This window comes from Macaca mulatta, chromosome 10, assembly GCF_049350105.2.
Source record: "Macaca mulatta isolate MMU2019108-1 chromosome 10, T2T-MMU8v2.0, whole genome shotgun sequence".
Classification (NCBI taxonomy): Eukaryota; Metazoa; Chordata; class Mammalia; order Primates; family Cercopithecidae; genus Macaca; species Macaca mulatta.
Window position 1 is genome coordinate 103,664,965 of NC_133415.1, and position 24,654 is coordinate 103,689,618.

Sequence of the window (24,654 nt, forward strand, 5' to 3'; positions counted from 1 at the left end):
TCTGTAGAGATTTGCCTGTTCTGGTATTTCATGTGTGTTTGTGTTTTAAAAGCACAGATTGGCCAGAGGCTTGAAGGCCACATTCAGCCCACAGACAGTTTTATTTGGCCGTCATAGTGTTTTTTAACTTATCAGGCTAGTTTTGAACATTTTCAAACGGAGAGAATTTGCATAAACATCTGGATTGCCATTTGTCTTGAACAAAGCAGGGTTGGCACATCCCTACCTGGCACAAGCTGGGGCCCAGTAGCAGCCACCCCATTTAAATAGGGCCTGTGGTCTTCTGTTTGCTACAGTCTCCACCCCTCCCTGTTGTCTCCCTGACCTGGAGGCTGAACATCAGCTGCTCTTTATAATCCCACCTGCACTGCTATTTTTCTTAGAAGTAAAATGTCTCTGTCAAAAGTGGGAAACTGGTCATAGCGGTGGCTCATGCCTGTAATCCCAGCACTTTGGGAGGCCGAGGCGGGCGGACCACCTGAGGTCAGTAGTTCAAGACCAGCCTGGCCAACATGGCAAAACCCCATCTCTTCTAAAAATACAAAACTTAGCCAGGCGTGGTGGTGTGCTCTTGTAGTCCCAGCTACTTAGGAGGCTCTGAGGTAGGAAAATCGCTTGAACCCAGGAGGCAGCGGTTGCAGTGAGTTGAGATTGCGCCACTGCACTCCAGCCTGGGTGACAGAGCGAGACTCCGTCTCAAAAAAAAAAAAAAAAAGTGGGAAACTGAAAATAAACAGTTTGCAGAAAACAGTCTTCAGCACAGCCCACTTCTCTGGCATTTATTACCTGCATGGCTTTGGTGTCATTTGAGTTTGGAGACCCTAGCAGGGTCCTTTGAAAGGGAGGTGGCGTCTCACTGGGAGTGACCCAGAGAAGTGACTTGGTAGACTTCCTTAGCTTCTGTCATGAGACAGAGTCTGTGGATTGTTTTTCTCATAATTTTCAAATGGGGAGTCAGAAGCACAGGGATGGTCAGAGGTGCAGTTGAGACCACATAGCATAAAATGCAAGGCTGGGACTAAGGCGCCACCCAGGCTGCTGTTCTCAGGCCACACCTCTTCCAGGCAGTACACATCCTCCTCTTCCCTCCTTTCTCTTTCTCCCTTTCATCTTCCTTTCTTTTCTACAATGAATATTCATGAGCACTGTACTGATTACCAATCACTGGGTAGCAAACTACCCTAAACCTTAGCAGTTTCAAGCAACTGCCATTTCATAGGGTTCATGCATGGACTGCGTTCAGCTGGAGGATTGGCCACTCTGGCAGTCCAGCATGGCCTTGCCCATGTGTCTAGCAGTTGGTGCTGGCTATTGGCTGGGGCATCTCAGTTCTCCTCCATGTGGCCTCTCAACCTCTAGGGCCTCACTCACTGGCTTTTGCAGAAGAGTTGCCTGGACTTCTTTTTTTCTTAAATTTTATTATTTTTATTTTTAATTTTTGGGGGTATATAGTAGGTATATATATTCAGGGGGTACATGAGAGGTTTTGATACAGACGTGCAATGTGAAATAAGCACATCATGGAGAATGGGCTATCCATCCCCTCAAGCATTTATCCTTTGAGTTACAAACAGTCCAATTATACTCTTTTTTTTTTTTTTATTTTGAGACTGAGTCTCACTCTGTTGCCCAGGCTGGAGCGCAGTGACATGATCTTGGCTCACTGCAACCTCCACCTTTTGGGTTCAAATGATTCTTGTGCCTCAGCCTCCCAAATACCTGGGATTACAGGCACACACCACCACACGCGGCTAATTTTTGTATTTTTAGTAGAGACGGGGTTTCACCATGTTGGCCAGATTGGTCTTGAACTCCTGACCTCAGGTGATCTGCCTGCCCAAAAAGTGCTGGGATTACAGGCGTGAGCCACCGCACCCAGCCCAGTTATACTCTTTAAGTTATGTTATTTTCTTTTTTTGAGACAGGACCTCACTCTGTCGCCTAGGCTGGAGTGCAGTGACAGAATCTTTGCTCACTGCACCCTCCACTTCCTGGCCTCAAGCGATCCTTCCACCCCAGCCTCCCAGGTAGCTGGGACTACAGGCATGTGTCACCACACCCAGCTAATTTTTGTATTTTTTTTTTTTTTTTTTTTTTGGTAGAGATTGGGTTTCACCATGTTGCCCAGGCTGGTCTTGAACTCCTGATCTCAAGTGATCTGCCTGCTCAGCCTTCTAAAGTGCTGGGATTACAGGCATGGACCACTATGCCTGGACTTTAAGTTATTTTATTTTTAAATTTCAATAGGTTTTTGGGGAACAGGTGGTGTTTGGTTACATGAATACGTTCTTTAGTGGTTTCTGAGATTTTGGTGCAGCAACCATCACCGAAGTAGAGTACACGGTAACCAATGTGCAGTCTTTTATCCCTCACCTACCTCCCACCCTTTCTCCTAAGTCCCCAAAGTCCGTTGTATCATTTGTATGCCTTTGCATCCTCACAGCTTAGCTCCCACTTAACGAGTGAGAACATATGATGTTTGCTTTTCCATTTCTGAGTTACTTCACTTGAATAATGGTCTCCATTTCCATCCAGGCTGCTGCAAATGCCATTATTTCGTTTCTTTTTATGATTGAGTTGTATTCCATGATATCTATATGTATATATGCCACATATTCTTTATCTACTTGTTGACTAATAGGCATTTGGGCTGGTTCCATTGTTTTGCAATTGCTAATTGTGGTGCAATAAACATGCATGTGCAAGTATCTTTTCATATAATGACTTCAAGATACCCAGGGGTGGGATTGCTGGATCAAATGGTAGATCTACTTTTAGTTCTTTAAGGAATCTCCATACTGTTTTCCATAGTGATTGTACTAGTTTACATCCCCGCTAACAGCGTAGAAGTGTTTACATTCCCACTAACAGTGTAAGTGTTCCTTTTCACCGCATCCATGCCAACATCTATGATTTTTTGATTATGGCCAGTCTTGCAGGAGTAAGGTAGTATCGCATTGTGGTTTTGATTTGCATTTCCTCGATCATTAGTGATGTTGAGCATTTTTTCATATGTTTGCTGGCCACTTGTATATCTTGTTTTGAGAATTGTCCTCAGCCCACTTTTTGATGGGATTGTTTTTTCTTGCTTAGTATTCTGGATGTTAATCCCTTGTCAGATGCATAGATTGTGAAGATTTTCTCCCACTCTGTGGTTTGTCTGTTTACTCTGCTGATTATTTCTTTTGCTGTGCAGAAGCTTTTTAGTTTAATTAAGTCCCATCTATTCATCTTTGTTTTTATTGCATTTGCTTTTGGGGTCTTGGTCATGAAGTCTTTGCCTAAGCCAATGTCTAGAAGGGTTTTTCCAATGTTATCTTCTAGAATTTTTATGGTTTCAGGTCTTAGATTTAAGTGTTTGATCCATCTTGAGTTGATTTTTTGTTTAAGGTGAGAGATGAGGATCCAGTTTCATTCTCCTACATGTGGCTGGCCGGTTATCCCAGCACCATTTGTTGAAAAGGGTGTCCTTTCTCCACTTTATGTTTTTGTTTGCTTTGTCAAAGATCAGTTGGCTGTAAGTATTTGGGTTTATTTCTGGGTCTCTGTTCTGTTCCATTGGCCTATATGCCTATTTTTAAAAAATTTTTTCAATTTTTTTTTTATTGTTTGAAATGGAGTTTCACTCTTGTTGCCCAGGCTGGAGTACAATGGCGCGATCTCGGCTCACTGCAACATCCGCCTCCTGGGTTCAAGCGATTCTCCTGCTTCAGCCTCCCCAGTAGCTGGGATTACAGGCGTGCACTACCACAGCTGGCTGATTTTTGTATTTTAGTAGAGACGTGGTTTCACCATGTTGGCCAGGCTAGTCTTGAACTCCTGACCTCAAGCGATCCACCTGCCTCAGCCTCCCAAAGTGCTGGGATTACAGGCGTGAACCACCGCGCCCAGCCTTTATAGTATATTTTGAAATCAGGTAATGTGATGCCTCCAGATTTGTTCTTTTTGTTTAGTTTTGCTTTGGCTGTGCAGGCTCTTTTTTGGTTCCATATGAATTTTAGGATTGTTTTTTTCTAGTTCATGAAGAATGATGGTGGTATTTTGATGGGAATTGCATTGAATTCGTAGATTGCTTTTGGCAGTATGGTCATTTTCACAATATTGATTCTACCCATCCATGAGCATGGGATGTGTTTCCATTTGTTTGTGTTGTCAATGATTTCCTTCATCAGTGTTTTGTAGTTTTCTTTGTAGAAGTCTTTTACCTCCTTGGTTAAATTCCTAAAAATTTAATTTTTGCAGCTGTTGCAAAAGAAGTTGAGTTCTTGATTTGATTCTCAGTTTGGTTGCAGTTGGTGTATAGCAGTCTACTGATTTGTGTACATTGGTTTTTATATCCTGAAACTTTGCTGAATTCATTCACCAGTTGTAGCAGCTTTTTGGAGGAGTCTTTAGGGTTTTCTAGGTGTACAATCATGTCATCAGCAAATGGTAACAGTTTGACTTCCTCTTTACCAGTTTGGATGCCCTTTATTTCTTTCTCTTGTCTGATTGCTCTGGCTAGGACCTCTAACTTATTTTAAAATGTACAGTTAAGTTATTATTGAATCTAGTTGCCCTGTGGTACTGCCTGAACTTCCTTATGTGGCTTCTGGCTTCCCGGAGGGTGAATCAGAAGCTTTGAGGTCTCTGGAGGCCTAGACCTGGGAGTCACAGAGTCTTGCTCCCATCACATCCTATTGGTCTAAGCAAGTCACAGGCCAGCCCAGATTCGGGGGTGGGAAGGATTGGATCCCACCTCTTCACTGGAGGAGCTGCAAGGTCCTTTCGCAAAAGCACATGTGGGATGGGAGGGAGTTGGAGGGCTGCCTTTGAAACACAAGTACTTATTATTTGCCAGACTTTGTTCTAGGCTCTGGGAATTGAAAGACGAGTAAAACAGACAAAAACCTGTGTCCCCCAGAGGTTTCATTCTGGTGGGGAAGATGACAGGAAACAAGTTGAGAAAAATAGATAGTATATTAGATGGTGATAAATGCTAAAGAGAAAAGTAAATTGGGGCAGGAGGACGGGGAGTAGGGGAGCTACAGGGTCAGGGAAAGCCTCACCTGGAAGAAATATTTGAGCAAAAGCTAGAAGGAAGTGAGAGACAACTTTCACCAGTAAAGGGAACAGCAGGTGCAAAGGCCCTGCGGTGAGGCTGTGGCTAGTGTTGTGGGTGGGGATAAGCAACAGGCAGTGAGATCAGGGGGAGGCGGAGGCTCCAGATGGGGTACAGCTGGGGAGGCTCCCATGAGGTGTTTTCTGAGTGGGTGGAAGATGACGGAGGACTCTTAAAAAAATTGAAGCCAGGCATGGTGGTGCCCATCTGTAGTCCCAGCTACTCATGAAGCTGAGGCGGGAGGATCCCTGGGGCCCAGGAGTTGGAGGCTGCAGTGAGCTATGGTCCTACCACTGCACTCTAGCCTGGATGACAGAATGAGACAGGTCTCTAAGAAAAAAACAGTTGGTGTATAATTCATGTATAAATGTATGATTTTAAAGTATATAGTTTGTTGGCTTTTAGTATATTTACTGTGTTGTGCAGACATCACCATGACCTAATTCCAGAACATTTCTATGACCCAAAAAAGAAACCCCATCACCATTAGCAGTTATTCCCTCTTCTCCTCTCCCTCTGCATGGAGTGGCAACCACGAATCTACTTCTGTCTCTGTGGATTTGCCTATCTCTGGACATTTCCTCCCTCCCTCCCTTCCTTCTTTTCTTTCTAGATGGAGTCTTGCTCTCTTGCCCAGGCTGGAGTGCAGTGGCACGATCTTGGCTACCTGCAACCTCCACCTCCAGGGTTCAAGCGATTCTGTGCCTCAGCCTCCCAAGTAGCTGGGACTACAGGCTTGTGCCACTACACCCGGCTTATTTTTGTAGTTTTAGTAGAGACGGGGTTTCGCCATGTTGGCCAGGCTGATCTCGAACTCCTGACCTCAAGTGACCTGCCTGCCTTGGCCTCCCAAAGTGTTGAGATTACAGGCGTGAGCCACCACACCTAGCCTTTTCTACTTTTTGACTGTCATGAATATGGTACAAGTTTTTGTGAGAGCATGTTTTCATTTCTTTTTTATTTTTATTTTTTATTTTTTTTTGAGATAGGGTCTTGCTTTGTCGTCCAGGCTGGAGTGCAGTGGTGCCATCATGGCTCACAGCAGCCTTGATCTTCTGGGCTCAAGTGCTTCTCCCACCCCAGCCTCCTAAGTAGCTGGGAATACAGGCACATGCTACCGTGTCCGGCTAATTTTTGTATTTTTTTTTTTTTGTAGAGACGGTGTCTCACTATGTTGCCCAGGATGGTCTTGAACTCCTGCACTTAAGTGGTCTGCCTGCCTCGGCCTCCCAAAGTTCTGGGACAAAGTGGTGGGCGTATTGCTTGATCATAAGGTGACTCTGTGTTCCTTCTGAGGAGATGCTGGACTGGTTTTCAGAGCAGCTGCACAATTGTACCCTTCCCACCAGCAGTGCGTGAGGTTTCCAATTCCTCCACATCCTTGCCAGCCTTCATCATTTTCCATTTTTGTGATTGCAGCCATCCCTGTGAGTGCAAAGTGGTACAGTGGAGGATTTGGGGCAGGGAGGGCTTTTTTTGTTTGTTTGTTTGTTTTGTTTGTTTGTTTTTTGAGACGGAGTCTCGCTCTGTCACCCAGGCTGGAGTGCAGTGGCGTGATCTCGGCTCACTGCAAGCTCCACCTCCCGGGTTCACGCCATTCTCCTGCCTCAGCCTCCCAAGTAACTGGGACTACAGGCGCCCGCCACCACACCCGGCTAATTTTTTTTGTATTTTTTAGTAGAGACGGGGTTTCACCATGTTAGCCAGGATGGTCTCGATCTCCTGACCTCATGATCTGCCTGCCTCGGCCTCCCAAAGTGCTGGGATTACAGGCGTGAGCCACTGCGCCCAGCCAGGGCTTTTGTTTTAACAGGACTGCACAGAGTAGATTGAAGGGCAGTGAGAACAGGAAGCTGGGACCAGTGAGCAGGCTACTGCACCAGTCCTAGCAAGAGACAATGGTGCCGTGTGCCATGGTGCTTGGTTGTATGGGAGAGAGAGTGAAGTAGTTGGATTTGGGTAGAGACATTTTGAAGGTAGAACTGAGAGGATTTGCTGGCAGATTGGTTGGGGTGGGAGGTGGGAGAGAAGAGTTGAGAGTGCTCTGAAGTATTTGGCCTGAGCAAGGGGACGATGGAGTTTCCATTTGTTGAGTTAGAGAAGATAATGGGTGGGGACCTTTTTGGTTTTTTTTTTTTTTTTTTTTTTTTATGTGCCAGCCCCTTGGAGAGCAGGGCCAGCCCCTCGGTGAGCAGGGCCAGCCCCTCTTCAATGTCTGGGCATTCCCAGCTGGGAAGTTTGCACTGCCACTTTGTGAGAAGGGGGGATGTGGGAAAAGACAGTGAAAACCATGATTTGCAGGTGTTTGTTTAAAAAAAAAACAACACTCACCATCTCCACTGGTCCTTCCTTGAATGTCACTTAAAGTGAGCCTCTCGCCTCCTTCCCCTCTGAGTGGAGCAGTTTAGGCCCGGGGGCTGCAGAGAACAGCGAGGGCATTCATCGGCTCACAGGCTGGTTAAAAAGGCACGTGGGCTGCAGCCTGCGGGACTCTCATTTCTGAGGCCACTTAGGGGATAATCTTGAGAGAAAATTGCCCCATGGACGATTTGTGGGCATGGTGGGCTGGCTTATCCTGAGCGCCTTCCTGTTGGTTGGGAATGTTTCTTCCTGTTGGTTGGTCGGGCTTGTTTCTCCCTTTGCTGACCAGACAGTCGGCAAATGCTCACTTTGCTCCCTCCTGCTTTTGGGAACCTCCCTAGGTACTAGGGAGTGAGGTGGAGGACTGACCATAGCTGACAAGCAGCAATGAAGGGGACACATTTCTAACCTCCCCCAACAGCATCTTGTTTTTGTTTTGAGATGATCTCGCTCTGTCACCCAGGAGTGCAGTGACGCATCACAGCTCACTGTAGCCTCAACCTCCTAGGCCCAAGTGACCCTCCCACCTCTGCCTCTCAAGTAGCCGAGACCACACAGGTGTGCACCACCATGCCCAGCTAGTTTTCTTTTTATTTTTAGAGAGACAAACTTTCCCCCTGTTGCCTAAGCTGGACTGGAACTCCTGGGCTCAAGCAATCCTCTGGCCTCAGCCTCCCAGTGTTGAGATTACAGCCGTGAGCCACTGTACCCAGCCCCAAAGAACATCTTATTACACATTCTAGCTCTGGAGTTAGAGTGCTCAGGGTCAAATTCTGGCTTCAATATTTATTAGCTGTGTGAGCTTGAGCAAGGGACTTAACCTCTCTGATCCTCTGTTTCTCAATCCATAAAAAGAGGGAGATAGTAGCACCTACTGCATAGGGTTCTTGTGAGAAGTAAATGAAGTAATTCAAATACAGTGTCTAGTCCTTGTTTTTATTCTATGGTAAAAGAGATGGGGTGGGTGCAGTGGCTCATGCCTATAATCTCAGCACTTTGGGAGGCTGAGGCAGGAGGATTGCATGAGGCCAGGAGCTTGAGACCAGCCTGGGCAACATAGTGAGACCCCTGTCTCTACAAAAATTAAAATACAAAAAAGAGAGAAATCGAGCTATGGAAAGCAACCCCTTATCATGCACCTATTGTGTGTCAGCACTCTGTTAACCACATCTATGATGTCAGGTTAACCTCCTGGGCATTCTGCCAAACGGGCATGATGGTTCCTGTCACAGGGGATCCAGCAGCAGTGAAATGCAGAGGTTAAGCCATTGGGTTCCAGCTGCATGACTGGCAGAGGGTAAGGTGAACCCAGCAGTGCCGTGACCACGCCATGCCCTTCCTGAGCGGGCCAGGATGGGTTGCGATGCGCTTCCTACAAGCACAGCGCTGCAGACACATCTTGGGAAGGAGGCATCCCACCCAGCTGGGGCGTGGGCTTCCGTGGCCTCCCATGCAGGTTGTGTGTTCTTAAGCGCGTCTGGACCCAGGTCTGTGTTAAGAGCACCTGCACCCCCAGGATCTCTCCATCACCCGCTGTGCCCCACTCCTCTCTTTCCCCTGGATCAGAAAGAACCACCAACCTTCTCCTCCCGCCACAGTGACCTCTTGGCTCCATCCTTTCTCCCTTAGTGCGATAATGACATTTTCTCATTGTAATTGAATTTGGGGGTTGGGTGAGGGGATGATCTTTCTTTTTCCGAGTCTTCTCTCCCCTCTCCCGCACTGAGGCACAGAAATAGTCCCAGCTGTGAGATGAAGGTTGCAGAGTTTAAAATTGCAACTTGGTACTATTTATACTCCAGCCTGAAAGATGTTTTTTTGCGCAGTCGTTTATTTTGTTGTGGTGGAGATGGCTCATGCTGGAAGCAGCAGGAACTGGTGCTATATAAACAGTTCTCTGGGGACAAGTGGGTGGTGAGGGAGCCTTCAGGTGCAGGAGGCAGGGACGAGGCCTGCCCAGAAACCCTGAACACGCCTCCCTGGAGCAGGACGGTGTGGCCTGGTAGGGAAAGCAGATCATGTGCTGGGTGAACTTTCTTCCTGCATGCTGGCCATTACAAAAATAACAACAGAAACTGGTATTTTAGAAGTCGTAAAAGTAGTAGATACTTGGGGGGAAAAAAACCCTAATTTTTTTTTTTTTTTAAGACAGGTCTTGCTCTGTCACCCAGGCTGGAGTACAGTGGCACGATCTCGGCTCACTGCAACCTCCTCCTTCCGGGTTCAAGTAGTCCTCTTGCCTCAGCCTCCTGAGTAGCTGGGACTACAGACGCATGCCATCGCTTCCGGTTAAGTTTTGTATTTTTAGTAGAGACGGGGTTTCGCCATGTTGGTCAGGCTGGTCTCAAACTCCTACCCTCGGATGATTGGCCTGCCTTGGCCTCCCAAAGTGTTGGGATTACGGGCGTGAGCCACTACACCTGGCCAAACCCCTAATTATTTCCCTAATTTTTACACAAGCGCATGAAGCAGTTGTACACTGGCAGACCCTTTGCACGTTTGTGATTGGCTTCATTTATGGAGCATTAAAGGGTTTTCTTTTAATGTGTTCCCATGTTTAAACATTGGGGCATTTCCTATCAAATTAGGATTTCTGGCTTCTCTTAGAAAATGGAAGATCTGGTAGCTCTGGGCCTGCGTTTCCTGATGGCGGCTAGTGGCCAGCAGCTGGAGGACTGGATGAGCACCTCTGAGATCACCACAAGCCCGATGGCCTGCTTCACTCATGTATTTTAATGTCCGGCCTGATGACTGGGTGTTTTTTCTTCTTCTCTTTTTTTTAAAGACAAGTTCTCGGCCGGGCGCGGTGGCTCAAGCCTGTAATCCCAGCACTTTGGGAGGCCGAGACGGGCGGATCACGAGGTCAGGAGATTGAGACCATCCTGGCTAACACAGTGAAACCCCGTCTCTACTAAAAAATGCAAAAAACTAGCCGGGCGAGGTGGCGGGCGCCTGTAGTCCCAGCTACTCGGGAGGCTGAGGCAGGAGAATGGCGTAAACCCGGGAGGTGGAGCTTGCAGTGAGCCGAGATCCGGCCACTGCGCTCCAGCCTGGGCGACAGAGCAAGACTCTGTCTCAAAAAAAAAAAAAAAAAAAGACAAGTTCTCACTCTGTCGCCCAGCCTGGAGTGCAGTGGTACGATCACTGCTCACTGCAGCCTCAGCCTCCTGGGTAGCTGGGACTACAGACATGCACCACCATGCCTGGCTAATTTTTTTATTTTTATTTTTTTGAGATGGAATCTCGTTGTGTTGCCCAGGCTGGAGTGCAGTGGCTCACTGCAGCCTCCACCTCCCAGGTTCAAGAGATTGTCCTGCCTTAGCCTCCTGAGTAGCTGGGACTACAGGGGTGCACCACACTTGGCTAATTTTCATATTTTTAGTAGAGACGGGGTTTTACCATGTTGGCTAGGATGGTCTCGATCTCCTGACCTCGTGATCCATCCGCCTCAGCCTCCCAAAGTGCTGGGATTACAGGTGTGAGCCACTGCACCCGGCCAAATTTTTTTTTTTTTTTTTTTTTAAAGGGACGGAACCTCACCATGTTGCCCAGACTGGTCTCGAATTCCTGGACTTCAGTGATCTTCCTGCCTTGGCCTCCCAAAATGTTGGGACTACAGGCGTGAGCCACTGCTCCTGGCCACGGACCCTTTACCTAACATAAAAAATTCAAGTTTCCCTTGTCAGAGTCCCTTTCCCAACTCCTCCTGCCCAGGGCTAAGTAAGCCCTATTAATAGGGTTTCCAAAGAAACTATGGGACACCCAGTTGAATGTGAATTTCAGATAAACAACAAAAAATTGTTTTAGTATAAGCACATCTCTTAACTATTAGCAGTTCGGCACATATCATTCCAGGCCTTTCTCTGTGGAGACAGGTACTTTTTTTTTTTTTGAGATGGAGTCTCGCTCTGTTGCCCAGGCTGGAGTGCAGTGGTGGGATCTCGGCTCACTGCAGCCTCTGCCTCCCAGGTTCAAGTGATTCTCCAGCCTCAGCCTGTGACTATGGGCACATACCACCATGCCTGGCTAATTTTTGTATTTTTAGTAGAGATGGCGTTTCACCATGTTGGTCAGGCTGGTCTCAAAATCCTGACCTCAGGTGATCTGCCCGCCTCAGACATTATTTGGTATGGTTTGTATCTGGCACTGTCTGCAGCTTGCTTTTCCTCTCTGGGGTATCGCCGGGGCCACTGTGTTTATTAGAGCAGGCTGTGAGGCTGCGGACTCCATCTGGATTAGGATTCTTGCCCCGCGCTGTTTGTTAACCTTGTGATCTTGAGTAGGCTACCCCATCTCTCTGAGCCTCATCTGTACAATGTGGAGGGTAAGGGTAGCTTATTTCCTGTATTTGTTGATCTTGTCTCTTTTGAAAGCTGTGTAGAATGGAGAGGCCGTGGTGGCTTTAACCAGTCCTCTGTGATGGGTGCCAGGACTGCTGCCCGTTTATTGCTCTTTCAAAGGAGGCAGTGGAAGGGGGTCGAGCAGGAACTGGGCACATAATCCTAAGACTTAGTTTGCTTTAAAAAAAAAAAAAAAAAAAAAATGAAGGGTGTTTGTCTCCCTGGAAACCACTTGCTAATCTCCAGGATGTCGTCTCTTTTTCAGGCGAAGGAGGTGGAGGAGACCATCGAGGGCATGCTCCTCAGGCTGGAAGAGTTTTGCAGCCTGGCTGACCTGGTGAGTGGCTTCCTGGGAGGCATGGATTTAGGCCCAGGCCAGACTTCGGGCCCTTCCTGGAGTTTTGGAGTTTTCTGGGGAAGCCATTTTGGTGGTGAGTTAGCAACCAGAAGGAATGGGGCAGCAGCCAGCGCTGAGAGGAAAACCACGTGCAAACACTCCCTTCTCTCTCTCTCTCTCTCTCAACCCCAAGTGCTTCCTGAGGCGGCCATCTTGATCTCGTCCTTCCCCCGAGATGGTTTTTATTCCGCAGAGGAGCCAGAAGTGGACCACAAGGTGGCACTCTCGGGCACCGATGCAGGGAGCCGTTCAGCGGGGACACTAGACTATATTTAACTTTCCTCAGCTCTGCACCGTCCCCTGTGCAAACATGGAGACAGCCAGGAAATGGCTTCAGGCCTGTGAGGCCTAGGAGGAGCCTCTTGCCCGGGCCACAGCCCGCGGTGGAGTTGGGCATTGAGTTCCTTCCTGAATCTTTCTGTTCTCTCTGCTTTTACCTCCTACTCTGCCTGGTTGGCCCAAATCTAGCCCGATTGAGGCGGAAGATGGAAGACAATGGCCCAGAAGACAAGGCCTCCCAAGCCAGAGTCTCTAGAAATTGCCTCTAGAGGCTGGGCGCAGTGGCTCACACCTTTAATCCCAGCACTTTGGGAGGCCGAGGCGGGCAGATCACCTGAGGTCAGGAGTTCAAGACCAGCCTGACCAACATGGTGAAACCCTGGCTCTACCAAAAATACAAAAATTAGCTGGTGTGGTTGCAGGCACCTGTCATCTCAGCTACTCAGGAGGCTGAGGCAGGAGAATCGCTTGAACCCAAAAGAAGGAGGTTGCAGTGAGCTGAGATTGCACCACTGCACTCCAGCCTGGGTGATAGATCAAGATTGTGTCTCAAAAAAAAAAAAAAAAAAAAGAGAAAGAGAAAAGAAAAGAAAAATTGTTTCTAGATCCCAGTGTTCCCAGGATTGCTGCCAGCCAGGTGAGGAGCCCCCAGGAGCATTGATAGAATTTTCTAGAAGCTCCCAAGCTTGTTAGAGGCAAACCAGTAACCTGGGCTTGAGGTGTCTGCCTGGAGGCCCAAAGTGCTCCATGTTGTGACCAGGCCCTGTGTCTCCCCGGAATGGAGGAAGCCTGCCCACCTGGACCCAGTGGTATGCGTTTGTGTCCCTGAGAAGCACTGTGTCTGGACCCTGAGAGTGTTTGTGAGAACCCAAGGGAGTAACAGTAACAGCAGCCCCAGGTGTTCATTGAACACCTTCCTTTGTGCCCGGCACAAAGCCACCCTAGACAGCAGGCACTGAGTCATCCCTATATATTCAGCAGACCTCAGCCCAACTTCTAGGGTCACAGCGGAAATCCCAAGAGGAACTATGTGGTTTCTTCTCTTGAGTCAAGTTTTATGTTCAGATGTGGGTCCAGGTGGGAGCCAAGTAACAAGACAGGCTTTTAATAGCCTGGATTGTCCTTTCTTTACCACCATGCATTGGGCTCTCTCTCTCTCTCTCTCTCTCATTCTTTCTCTCTTTCTGTCTGTCTTTGCCTCCTTCCCTCCCTCCCTCCTTTCCTTTCTTCCTTCCTTCCTTTCGAGACAGAGTCTCGCTCTGTCCCCCAGGGTGGAGTGCAATGATGCGATCTCAGCTCACTGCAACCTCTGCCTCCCGGGTTCAAGTGATTCTCCTGCCTCAGCCTCCCGAGTAGCTGGGATTACAAACATGCGCCACCATGCCCGGCTAATTTTTGTATTTTTTAGTAGAGATGGGGTTTTACCATGTTGATCAGGCTGGTCTCGAACTCCTAGCCTCAAGCGATCCTCCCGCCTCAGCCTCCCAAAGTGCTGGGATTGATTATAGGCATGAGCCACCACGCCTGGCTGTATTGGGCACTTTCCCAGGAATGGGCTCCGTGATAAGCTTGACTAGGCAGAGACAGTTCAGTCCATCTCCATCCCCACCAAGCCCCAGTGTATGTGGGGAGGCTGATTTGGGTACCAGTTGATGCCATCCTATGCTACAGTGCTGTCGTGAAGGTAAGGTCAAGGTGTGAAGGGATTCCAGAGCCAGGGTGTTAAGTCCTGCCTAGGAAATTGGGAAGGCTTTGTAGAACAGGTGGTAATGAATCTGGGACTGGAAGGAGAAACAAAGAATTCAACAGATTGGGAAGGAGGGCATTCAGGCAGAGGGACCAGCCTGTGCAAAGGTGGGGAGGCCAGGCATGTGGTGTGGCTGGGCACCGGGTGGAGGATCGTGGCTGCGGGCAGGGAAGGCAGGTTGGGAGGATGGTGTGGATGGATGCTCCAGGGATACCTTTGTTCTCAAATCCCATCTCGTCATCCATGTGGGCATTCTGTGCAAGGAGACCCAGCATCAGCCTAAAGAGGGCTGGGGGCAGGAGTCCGTGTGGACAGGTGGAGAGAGACCCATGTGGCCCAGCCCTGAAAAACCATCGCAGCTTCCTGTGGTGGGAAGTGTGTGTCTGTGTTGCCAGGAGACTCAAGATTGCAGGCAGCATCGGGCAGGTCCTCCTCACTCGAAGCCTGGAGATGCTTCATGGAAAGATTTAATCCTGCGGCCACACACAGATGACCCACAGCTCCAATCCTGCCTGCAGATAATTTGATGTTTCTGGGGCGGGGGGGAAAAAGGCATTAGCTTGTGACATTTTTAGAATTTCATGTGAAAAATCTGGAGTTCTGGCTTCTCTCAGAAAAGCAAAGATCTGGCCCTCCTGGGGTACTCATTCCTACCTAGCAAGCGTCGGCCACCATGTCACGTGGCAAGCAAGTGACCGCCTGCTGTGGGCAGCGAATGTGCTTTCCAGCTTGCTGCAGTGCCGGCTGCTCCCGGGGAGCCTTCCTGACTCCACAGCCGCCACGTGCTTGTGTATTTTTGATAGATGATGTTTCTGTGTTCTTTTGACCCTACTGAAAGTGGGAAAATAAAGCCAGACCAAGAGGATCCCGTGTTCCAAGAAATGGAAGAGAATATGCATCCGTTTGGAATCAGTGTCTTCCCATGTGTCTGTGTTGACAGGATGTGCCCAGCCAGTTCTGCAAATATGTGACGCTTTTGGGACCCCTGGGGGTGTTTGAGCTTACAGCCCCTGCATGGGCACTCTGTGCCGATGCCATTTATATTCTAGAAATCCTCTTGGCCCCTAGAGGTTCACGCTTGGCTTACCTGGTATGTTTGCTGTGTGCTGTGGGACCACCTGACTGCAGAGAGAGGTGTCCAGTGATCAGCCCTAGCTTGGGGCCTCTTTTTCTCTTTAAGAGCTGCTTTGAAATCCAAGCTAGGGATGAGTAGGGTCCTCTAGGGGCGAGTAGGGTCCTCTAGGGGCAGGTGATGTCACACCATGGACCACTGTCCCCCCAGGTCCCTGCCTCGGTCTTCAGAAACACTGTTTGATCAATTTACACGTCCGAGAGAAGGCAGGCCCTGGGCTGCACGGTTTAGAGAGAAGCCACTTCCTTTCTGATAAAATTGGGCTGTTAGAAATCAAAGTCCAGCTTCCTGTCTGCTCTATTAGTTCTTCCACTAGCCTGTCCTGATCACTCCCTGTCACTGAAATTCACCCCTTTGTTCTGGGACCTCTTTTGACATTTGATATAATGCCAATTGTTGGCACTTCACGTTCTGATTCCTCCCACTGTGGGGCCATGGACACGTCACATTACCTCTCTGAACCTTTATTTTTTCCTCCATAAAATGAAGATAATGGTTCTGATTGTCTATTGCTGTGTCAAACTACCCGAAAATTTCGTGATGTAGAACAACCACCCATTTATTCTGTGGGTTGGAGCAGGGCACAGAGGACTCAGCTCATTTGAGTGGAAGCTGGCTCCTTCATCACTTGTCTGATACCTGGGCTGGGCTGGCTGGGGCTGGTTGGTGTAACTTGCCTCGTGCACGCTCTCCATGTGGCTGGCGTGGGCTTCCTCGTAGCATGGCTGTTTGACCTCCCCAGAGCAAGCAGTCCAGTGGGCAGGAGGGAAGCTGCCACATGTCTTGAGGCCTGAGTGTAAAAAGTGACACAGTGTCACTTCTGTTGTAGTTTATTGGTCAAAGCAGTTACACAGCCCAGCCAGAATCAGGGGAGAGAACCTGGATTCTACCCCTTCATGGAAGGAATTAAGGAGTTTGTGGCCATCCTTAATCCACTACAAATAGTTTCCATCTCCAAAGAGTTACTGTAAGGGATAGATGAGGCAGAGATGTGTGCTTTACACCCACTAGAATGGCTAGATCTTAAAAACCACCAAAATACCAAGTGTTGGCAAGGATGTAGAGCAACGAAGCTCTGATACATTGCTGGTAGAAATGCAAAAAAAACCCACAGCCACTTTGGAAAACAGCCTGGCAGTTTCTTACAGGTTTTTTTGTTTTGTTTTGTTTTTTTGGAGACACAGTCTCACTCTGTTACCCAGGCTGTAGTGCAGTGGCGCTATCTCAGCTCATTGCAACCTCCGCCTCCTGGTTCAAGCGATTCTTGTGCCTGAGTAGCTGGAATTACAGGTGCCCACCACCACGCCTGGCTAATTTTTGTATTTTTAGTAGAGATGGGGTTTCACCATGTTGGCCAGGCTGATCTCGAACTCCTGACCTCAAGTGATCCGCCCACCTCAGCCTCCCAAAGTGCTGGGATTACAGGCGTGAGCCACTGCACCCAGCCTCTTACAAAGATGAACATGTGCTTAACCTACATCCCAGCAATTCTAGCCCTTGTCATTACCAATAAGGAATGAAAACAAGTGCCCAAACCACACAAAGATTCACACACAAATGTTCATAGAAGCCTTATTCGCCGGGCGTGGTAGCTCATGCCTGTAATCCCAGCACTTTGGGAGACTGAGGCAGGTGGATCTCCTGAGGTCAGGAGTTCAAGACCAGCCTGGCCAACATGGCGAAACCCCGTCTCTACTAAAAGTATAAAAATTAATCGGGTGCAGTGGCATGCACCTGTAGTCCCAGCTACTCGGGAAGCTGAGGCAGGAGAATCACTTGAACCCGGGAGGCGGAAGTTGCAATGAGCTAAGATCACGCCACTGCACTCCAGCCTAGGTGACAGAGTGAGACTCCATCCCCCCCCCAAAAAAAAGAAGCCTTATTCATGATACTCCAAACTGTAAACAACCCAAATGTCCATCTGCAGTAGAATGAGTAAAGCAACTGTTGTTTATGCATATATTGGAATACTACACGGCAATGAAAAAGAATTGACCGCTATACACAGCAACAGAGATGATCTCACACGTGTGATATGGAGCAAAAGAAGTCATGGCCAGGCATGATGGCTCACACCTGTCATTCCAGCTCTCTGGGAGGACAGACTGGAAGGGCTGCTTGAGCTCAGGAGTTTGAGACCAGCCTGGGCAACGTAGGGAAACCCCATCTTTATTTTTAAATAATAATAATAAATTTAAAAAGAAAAGCGTAACACAAGAATACATTCTGTGTGATTCCACTAGTCTGAAGTTCAGCAATAGGCAGAACTAATCTATGGGTGGTCTAAGTCCGGTAGTGGTTGGTCTGGGGAGGGTAGTCATGGCCTGCAGGAGGCCTTACGGGGTGAGGAAATATTCTGTATTTTAGTCTGGGTGGTGGTTACACAGATGTAAACATATGTGTGGATTCCTCAAGCTGTTCCACTTATAAGCTGTGCCCTTTCCTTTGTGTCGCTTACACCCAGTTAAAGATCATTGCTGAGCACAGTACCTGCTATTTATTAAATGACTAATGAATGGTAGCTACTAATGCCATCATCGTTATTACCAAAGCAGCAGAGGGGCATGACGCTGAGGAAGTTATCTGGAGTGAGGCTGGATTTGTAAAGCCTTTCAGCTCAGTGCCCTGTGGGGTTTGGGTAGCTTGTCCGGTCCCTCTGAAACTCCAGTGGCCTTGGGCCCACCTTCTGCCAAGGAGCAGACTCTTACTTCGCTCACATAAATGGAGAACGTTTCCTGTTGGCCTTGGCCCAGCAGTTGCATTTGGCGTGGGTGCGCGTTCTCGGGTCCAGTGCGTTTGGCTCTCCTTCCTAGGGGCCCTGAATCATCCTGGACAGATGACTTTGCTCTGTGATGACCTCAGCACCTGCTGCCCAGACTTCTGGGCTCTGGAGACCAGCTCTGGAGAGGTGGGAGGAGAGTTGGGGGAAGGGTCTGGGACCCCCAGGCTAGCATACCTGGTTGGGTGTTTGTCCTGGCAGAGGCTCCAGAGCATGGAGCTTCTTCACTGAAATCTCTTTGCTCTTCTCAGAGCGTGCCCCAAGGTGCGCAAATGTAAACACCTGTAATGTGATGAGAAGTGAGTTGGAGGTGAAAAATGTGCCACTTTTCTTTTGACTCTTCCATAAGAAGAAAGCGCTCCTCTGGGTAGCCATGGATTCCATGTTGGGGAGACTGTAGGGAGTGAAGGGGACTGGGGTTAACAAAAGTGGCAGCTGTCACTCAGCTCCAGCTGATTGTTGCCATGTGGAACATGGGCTCAGTGTGGCCAGGTCTTCTGATTTTTCACAAGAAGCCAGAGATCTGGGTTTCTAAGGGAAATATCCTGACTTTGACATCTTGGCATCTGGTTTGGTTTTACTTTTTTTAGGCATGATTGGGCTGACACTGCCTTGGCCCGATGGAACGACATCTGTAGACCTCTGGTATTAGGAAGGGTGGCCTCAGGCCCATCTGGATTGGAATCCTCCCTCTCCCACTTTCTGGCTTTGTGACCTTGGGCCAGCTCATTTAGTTTCTCTGAGCCTCAGTTTTATCTCCCATAAAATAAGGTTGAAGAAGAAATATTTCTTGCCTCCCGGGGCCTGTTCCCAGCACACAGTCAGAGGTCATGGAGTGTGCTCTGTTGGTATCATGCCCCTCTAGACTGGACCTATGTTAACCCTACAGTTCTGTTTTTTCCTTTAATAAATGTTTAATTTTTTGGCCGGGCGCGGTGGCTCAAGCCTGTAATCCCAGCACTTTGGGAGGCCGAGACGGGCGGATCACGAGGTCAGGAGATCGAGACCATCCTGGCTAACATGGTGAAACCCCGTCTCTACTAAAATATACAAAAAACTAGCCGGGCGAGGTGGCGGGCGCCTGTAGTCCCAGCTACTCGGGAGGCTGAGGCAGGAGAATGGCGTGAACCCGGGAGGCGGAGCTTGCAGTGAGCTGAGATCCGGCCACTGCACTCCAGCCTGGGCAACAGAGCAAGACTCCGTCTCAAAAAAAAATAAATAAATAAAAATAAATAAATAAATAAATGTTTAATTTTTTAAATAGAGATGGTGCCTCACTATGTTGCCCAGACTGGTCTTGAACTCCTGGCCTCAAGGGATCCTCTCACCTCAGCGTCCCAAAGAATTGGGATTACAGGTGTGAGCCCCTGCACCTGGCCCTAAAGTTTCTTTTATGGTTCCCAGCCCAGGGTGGAACCAAGAGTAAGGGTTGGGGTCTTTCAGCCCCTGGGATTGCCCTCCCTGGCCCCTCATTCTGAGTAACTACCTCTGGGTAAACCTCTGGGCAGGTATAAACAGTTCCCTGTTGCCTTCGGTTTCAGCCATTGGAGAAGCTGCATCAGAGAAGGGATTTCTCTAAAAATAAAATAAGAGGCCGGGCGCCATGGCTCACGCCTGTAATTCCAGCACTTTGGGAAGCCAAGGTGGGTGGATCACTTGAGGTCAGGAGTTCAAGACCAGTCTGGCCAACATGGTGAAACCCTGTCTCTACTAAAAATATAAAAATTAGCCAGGCGTGGTGGCAGGTGCCTGTAATCCCAGCTACTCGGGAGGCTGAGGCAGGAGAATCGCTTGAATCTGGATGCAGAGGTTGCAGTGAGCAGAGATGGCGCCACTGCACTCCAGCCTGGGCGTCTCAAAAAAAAAAGAAAGAAAAAGAAAAAAATAAACAAATAAAAATAAGGAAAAAAAAAAAACTGTTCCCAGTTCTTTCGGATTTAGGGGGCGAGGGTGGTCCCTGAATCTTTTGTCTGCCACTTTGTCTCCTGTAGGTTGCCAGTCCCAGCCCATACCCCCAAGCTCATTCTCACCCCTCCCCCAGTTTGTTTCTTTAGAAATTAACAGAAAGATACGATTCAGGTTTGCTCCCCCCTGTTCTGACCTTGCCCTGGAATTAATTATCTGCTCTTTGCTACATCAGGGTGATTTTCTCCAAGTTTCGCCTTGTTGAGGAATGAGCTTCTCTCTAGAAATCCAGCCTTGGGGAAGAAAGGGAGGAGACTAAGGACTTTTCCCTGTCACTGGTAACAAATGCTGGAGCCAGGCAGAGCGTGGAGCTGGGGTGAGACAATGGGGAGGGGTGATGACTGTGGAAACCCCAGCACTCAGGCCCATCTGGAGGGAGCAGCCTCGGCCTTTGCTGCCTGGGGAGACTCAGGCCCATCATTGCCAAAGCTGCTGACTTAAGAGAAGCTGTAGATTCAGAGCTAATTACTTGATTTTTTAAAACTACATTTATGTATTTTTTATTTTTGAATAGTTTATATTTACAGAAAAGTTGCAAAGATTGTTCAGTGAGTTGCCATATTAACCCTAAATTTTTTAAAATGCATTTTTAATTTTTTAACGGAGATGGTGGCTCGCTATGTTGTCCAGGCTGGTCTTGCGTTCCTGACCCCCACTGTTAACATCTCACATCACCATGGTACATTTGTCAGTACTAAGGGGCCAGGCACAATGGCTGACGCCTGCAAACCCAACACTTTGGATTGAGGCAGGAGGATAGCTTGAGGCCAGGTGTTCAAGACCAGCCTGGACAACACAGTGAAACCCTGTCTCTACAAAAGATAAAAAATTAGCTGGGCATGGTGGTGGACAGCTGTAGTCCCAGCTATTCAAGAGACTGAGGCTGGAGAATTGTTTGAGCCCAGGAGGTCGAGGCTGCAACAAGCCATGATTGCACCACTGCACTCCAGCCTGAGTGACAAAGCAAGACCCTATAAAACAAACAAACAAAAAGAAACACCCCCCCCCCAAAAAAAAACAAATGAAGAAACCAGCATTGGTATATTGCTATGCACTGAACTCCACAGTTTGTTTTGATGTCACCAGTTTCCCATGAGTGTCCTCTTTCTGTTCCAGGATCCAGTCTAAGGTGCCACATGGCACGAGATTGTCACATCTCCTTAGTCTTTGCCGGCCTGTGACAGTTTCAGTCTTACCTCGCTTTTCATCACTTGTGCAGTTTCGAGGCATATGCTGGTCAGGTGTTTCACAGAAGGTCTCTCGATTTTTGTGACGTTTTTCATGTGGTTAGATTGGAGATAGGAATTTGTGGAACGATCACCACAGAGGAGGAGGAGTCTTATCACATCCCATCAGAGGGTACCGGATGCCCACGTGGCATCGTGGATGTGAACCTGCGTAAGGTGGTGCCCGCGGCTTTCTCCAGTGGAATTTGCCATTTCCCACAATAGGCTTGTGCACATTTACTTTGTACTTTGAGCTATGATCTAATGCGATGTTAATTTTTTGTTGCTCAGTTTGTCCCAGCTTTGGCCATTTCATCCTGCAGGTTGGCTTCTTTGTCTCTTGGGTAAGCCCCATCTCATCTTTTATTTTGTGGAATACTTTCTTGCTTTCTGGGCTGCAAGATGCTCCAGGCTCAGCTCAGTCCTAGAATCAGCCATTTCTCATGGGAGTCCCACTTGAATTTTTGTTTGTTTTAGAGACAGAGTCTTGCACTGTCGCCCAGGCTGGAGTGCAGTGGCGCCACCTTGGCTCACTGCAACCTCCATTTCCCGGGTTCAAGCGATTCTCCTGCCTCAGCCTCCCAAGTAGCTGGGACTACAGGCACGTGCCATCACACCCAGCTAACTTTTGTATTTTTAGTAGAGACAGGGTTTCTCCATTTTGGCTATGGCTAGTCTTGAACTCCTCACCTCAGGTGATCTGCCCACCTTGGCCTCCCAGACTGCTGGGATTACAGGTGTAAGCCACTGTGTCCAGCCTGCAAAATCTTTTTTTTTTTTCAAAATATGAGATGAGGAAACCGAGGCCCAGGGAGGATAGGGGACCAGCCTCGTGTCATAGTGGAGAACAGTGGGCCAGGGGCTTAGGCCGGGCAGCCTGATACCACATGCCACCCTCTCAGGGCTTATCTTTGACCTTGTGGGATCAGGGCATGAAAAACAAGTATCCCTGAGGATACTAGACACCTAGAGCTAGGTGCCCAGAGAGATGGCGGTGCTGTGACCAGAGGAGGGCTAGGCGTGGGGAGAGGCGTGGAGGAGTTTGGTTTTAGACATACAGAGCAATGGGGCGAAGGTCGCAGGAAACCCAGGGCAAGGGGGAAATGTTGTCTGAACAGTGGTGGGAGCAGATTTTCATGATAACCACGAGAAGTCTGATGTACTTAGGCAGAAAGAGGAGGAAAAACAGTTACAGTTTTCAAAAAAAAATTTTTTTAATAAAAATTTGGGGCCAGAAGTGGTGACTCACCCCTATAATCCCAGCTCTTTGGGAGACCGAGGCAAGTGGATCACTTGAGGTCAGAAGTTCAAGACCAACCTGGCCAACGTGGTGAAACCCCGTCTCTACTAAAATACAAAAACTACCCGGGCATGGTGGTGCGCACCTGTGGTCCCAGCTACTCAGGAGGCTGAGGCAGGAGAATCGCTTGAACCTGGGAGGCAGAGGTTACAGTGAGCTGAGATTGCACCACTTCACTCCAGCCTGGGAAACAGAGCCAGACTCAGTCTCAAAAAACAAACAAACTAAAGCCACTAGGCCTAGCCCAAAATCTAGGGGAGGAGATTACCTAAGCATGAGGATACCAGGAGGGTGAGACCCCGGGGAGCACGTCAGAAGCCACCTCCACACTCCACGCCAGCACTGTGCTAAACAGCTCATCCTCAGCATCCCAGCGAAAGGACCATCATCATCGCACCACTGTCCCAGTGAGCAAAGGAGGGCTCAGAGAGGTGCAGTGAGTTGCCTAAGGTCACAGAGCTCATGGTGGGTAGAGCTAAATTTAAACACTAGCCTGAATCCTTAGTCCAGCTCCTGCTGTGCCCACTGGTGTTTCTGTAACAGTGGTCCCCAGATTCCTATTCCAACGTTGCCTCAGAGTGTTGGCTGAAAATGCAGATTCTTTTAGGAGAGGCTGGGAATCAGAATCACTGTTTGAAAGGCTTCCCCAAGGAGATTCAGTTGCTCCCCAGAATTTTTTTTTTTTTTCCTTTCTTTTTTGAGATGGAGTTTCGTTCCGTCACCTAGGCTGGAGTGCAATGGCTCGATCTTGGCTCACTGCAACCTCTGCCTCCAGGGTTCAAGCAATTCTCCTGCCTCAGCCTCCCGAGTAGCTGAGATTAGAGGTGTGTGCTCTATGCCTGGCTAATTTTTGTATTTTTAGTAGAGACAGGGTTTCACCATGTTGGCCAGGCTGGTCTTGAACTCCTGACCTCTGGTGATCCACCTACCTCAGCCTCCCAAAGTTCTGGGATTACAGGCGTGAGCCACCACGGCCAGCCGCTCCCCAGAATTTGAGAGCCATGAATATATGGCCTTTTTTTTGCACAGCGAGGATGTGATAACATGAAAATGGAATCTCTCATTCTCTCTCACACACACAGAAGAGTTAGGCTTGGTCCTTGGGTTCTGAAGGAAAAAGGAACCATCGGCGTCTGATTTCAGTGATCAAGGGAAAGATACGTGGCTTCACACAGTTCACTTCTGGAACCCTTGCAAGCAGAAGAAAATGATAACTCAAGGAGATGGTGCAAGGAAGTACTTAGGACAAGCCTGCGTGTCGGAAGCATCTGATACATGAGAGTTGTGGTGTTCATTAACATTATTAATGAATATTAATCGTAATGATCAACTTGTTAATATTCCAGTGCAATGAAAACTGGACTGACTTTGACTTTGGTTTAGAGAAGAGATTCTGATTCTTTCCATTTGCTCCAGTTCAGTGGTTTAGAAAACGAAGATATTTAGTTTGGGACTGGTGTTGCTGGGTGGTTGGCGGGGAAGTGATTAATTTGTGGTTCAGTAAATAATACCTGGGTAGGTCTGGGTCCACAGAGGCGATGAGGTTGGTCCTCCCCTGGGGCTCTGGGTTGTTCTTGGGCCTGTCTGGTGCAGGATGCCACCTGGCACCTCAGCCATCGGTGGGGTCTGTGTAGACCCTGGCCGACCTCTGAGGCAGGCAGGAGGACACAGTGATGGGGCAGAAGGCCTGATGAGCTGTTTTGTTCCTTGCAGATCAGGAGTGATACGTCACAGATCCTGGAGGAAAACATCCCAGTCCTTAAGGCCAAACTGACAGAAATGCGTGGCATCTACGCCAAAGTGGACCGGCTAGAGGTACGTCTAGGCAAACGAAGGTTCTGAGACTGTGAACCTGATCTGGCTTTTCCCTTTTCCTGGAAGACGCCGATCTGGCCTTGAACATGCAGGCATTATGCCCAATGCAGGGGGTTGGTGGTGGCAGTTGGGGGGTCTGCACTCAAGTGATATTTTGAAAAAAACCACAAGTAAGAATTTGTTTCCAGGCCAGGTGCAGTGGCTCATGCCTG

The 24,654-nt window shown here is 48.5% G+C and overlaps 1 protein-coding gene across 3 annotated transcripts in view; it reads left to right on the forward strand.

The window, feature by feature from the left end:
* Positions 1 to 24,654, forward strand: part of BCAS4 (breast carcinoma amplified sequence 4) — an 86,297-nt gene that overhangs the window by 12,768 nt on the left and 48,875 nt on the right. For all 3 annotated transcript variants that reach the window (XM_077948315.1, XM_077948316.1, NM_001266471.1), the window contains exons 2-3: positions 12,068 to 12,139; positions 24,341 to 24,442. In XM_077948315.1, coding sequence (XP_077804441.1) covers positions 12,068 to 12,139; positions 24,341 to 24,442 — 174 coding nt within the window. The remainder of the gene's footprint in view (positions 1 to 12,067; positions 12,140 to 24,340; positions 24,443 to 24,654) is intronic.